At 59.4% G+C, this 2,377-nt stretch overlaps 1 protein-coding gene across 1 annotated transcript in view; it reads right to left on the bottom strand.

Annotated features, from left to right (window-relative positions):
* The window catches only part of LOC104492573 (nucleolar transcription factor 1-like), a gene marked incomplete at both ends in the record, with an annotated part of 9,838 nt that overhangs the window by 6,083 nt on the left and 1,378 nt on the right, over positions 1–2,377 (bottom strand). Inside the window, 4 exon segments of the mRNA XM_010135151.1 lie at positions 27–137; positions 596–716; positions 1,388–1,452; positions 2,193–2,348. Of these exon segments, the coding sequence (XP_010133453.1) occupies positions 27–137; positions 596–716; positions 1,388–1,452; positions 2,193–2,348 (453 nt within the window).

Raw genomic sequence — 2,377 nt, 5'->3', positions numbered from 1 at the left:
GGGGACGGGGTGAGGCTGCTCCCTACCTCGTACTCCTTCCGCTGTTCCAGGGCCTTATGAATCCATTTCAGCCTCTTTTTATCGGAGAGTTGAGACCACTGCTTGCCCAGCGACTCTTTCACCTCCTTCGTGGTGGCCTGAAAACCCAAAGCCAGAGGTGAGGGCAGAGGGGTAAAACCCAAAAAAAAAAGAAGAGGAGAAAAAATAGAAACGGGCAAAAATAGTGTGGCCCGGTGGCACCCGGCTTGGGGCCGTGGGGTGGCTGTGAGTCGAGCTGGCGGCCAGAGAAGGGGGCGTGTGCGAGTGCGGGGCATGGCCAGAGGTGGGGGTCTGTGCTGGAAATCTCTCTGCCCTGACTCAGGCTTTGGTCACCCCTTCAACTGTGGGCAAAAAGCGGGGTCTGTAGCCCCGAGCCTCTTCCAGATGTGCTGAGCCCTCCTTACCTCTGTCCAGCCTGCTGGGAGCTTCTAGCGGAGTCTTCCATCCCGTCCCCCCCCTAAAATGCTTCTCGTTTTCCCCCTCCTCTCCCCCCAGCAGCGGGGTCTGGGACCCCTTGACACTCACGCTCACACGCACTCCCACCCACCGTACTCACATCTGGACGCACTTTCAAGTAGATCTTCTTCTCGTGGTTGTACCACAGCTGCTGGGGGGTCTTGGGTTTTTCGGGGACGTCGGATTTCTTGGCGTTCTGGATGAGATCCGGGTGATCTTCCCTGCACCGGCAGGGAGGCGGAGGTGGGAGAGCGTTACGGAGGTTGCAAGTGGAAGTGGAGCACCCCTAAGCCTCCCCGCTAAGGGGTAACCGTCACCACAGGGGTGAGCCTCCATGGGCTCAGACACCTCCAGAGCAGGAGGGGTTTAAGGAAGATTTGAGTTTGCCTCTCCCGGGGGAGCATCGGTTACGAGCACCCCTCTAATGGGCTGGGCTGCACCCCTGGAGCAGCAACAGGTCACCGGGAACACCAGGATCCACCTGGGTCACAGCGAACACCTTCAAAGGGAAGGTGTGGGGGGCACAGGATGGTCGCTTCGGCTTTAAATGGTGCCAGTGGCAGGGATCCCGTCATAGAAGCGTCGAAATCCAGGTCAGAAAAGACCTCAAGGATCATCTGGTCCAACCTTTCTTGGGAAAGGTGTTCCCCTTGCGGACCTTAACGCCCAGAGCGTGGCTAGCCCTCCACTCTCTCCCCCCTTGCCGAGTCTCTTGGCTGGAGGGCTGCTCTCAGACACCTTTTCCTTGTTTTTTCCTCCAGCACTCCACCCTTCCCTTCTGCCTTCAAGCTGCAGCACCCATCAGGGCTTCCTCAGTGAGCTACATGCAGGAGGAGAGACCTGGTCTGCCTGGAGGGGCCTGGGGAAACGCGAGGCGGGACTGCCCGCTCACCTGAACCTCGCCAGGTTCCTCTCAAACTCCTGCTTCTCTCGCTGGAAGTCCTGGATGTATTTCATCTGGGGACACAAAGCCACCAGGGAGGTGGAGAGGGACGTCAGCACCGGGGAAGGGGCAGGCAGAGACATCCCTGTGGACCCCACTGGCTGGGCACCCACCACCCCCAAAGGGACTCAAGGGCTCTCCAGCCCATCGGACTGGACTGGTCCTGCAGCTCCCAGCTGCTCTCAGCCTGCCCAGGGATTGTGAGGCAGGATCTCCTCCCTCTCCCTGCACCCAAGCGGCCCTGGGCAGGAGGGCACAGCAGCACTTTGGGCCCTGGCCCTTTTCTGCTGGTGGCAAATCCACCCAGACTGAGAGTTGAGGCAGCCAAAACATCTGCCCGGGCTCTGGCCAAGGCCACCTCCAGGGCTGGAGGCGAGATGGGCAGCTCTCCTCCTAGCATCTGCCAGGGCTCGGAGCTGAGCCCATCCCTCCATCCCTTGTTTGGACAGGGCGTGTGATTTAACCCCAGCGTTAAATACAGATCCACCCAACAGCAGAGTCACCACCCAGGTCCGTCCCTTGCAGGGACAGGGCCAACGGACAGAGCCAGCCAGCCTCCACCCCACAGATCCTGGGAACCAGGACAGGAAAAGGAAAGGAAGTTGTACTGGTCCGACAGGACTAAACAAACACCTGGGCTTCTCCCACTGAGAGCCAAACCAAACCCTCACCAGGCTCCGCTGGTTTTACTGGGAGAGCTGAGCAGGCAGAGCCCGGCACACGAGTGGGACCTCGCTGACCCCTCCCCTTGTACCTTTTTCTTCTCGGGAAGTTCCTTGTATTTCTTGGACAGGATCTTGGTGAGATCCAGGTTGCTCATCTCGGGGTGAAGCTTGGCATATTTGGCTCGCTTCTCCATGAAGAAGCGGAAATAGGGAGTCAGGGGCTTCTTGGGGAAGTCGGGGTGTTTCTGGGGAGACAGCAGAGCGGCAGACACTG

This window comes from Buceros rhinoceros, unplaced genomic scaffold, assembly GCF_000710305.1.
Source record: "Buceros rhinoceros silvestris isolate BGI_N320 unplaced genomic scaffold, ASM71030v1 scaffold22524, whole genome shotgun sequence".
Classification (NCBI taxonomy): domain Eukaryota; kingdom Metazoa; phylum Chordata; class Aves; order Bucerotiformes; family Bucerotidae; genus Buceros; species Buceros rhinoceros.
The sequence above is the reverse complement of the archived record's forward strand: the minus strand, read 5'-3'. Positions and strand labels throughout refer to the sequence as shown.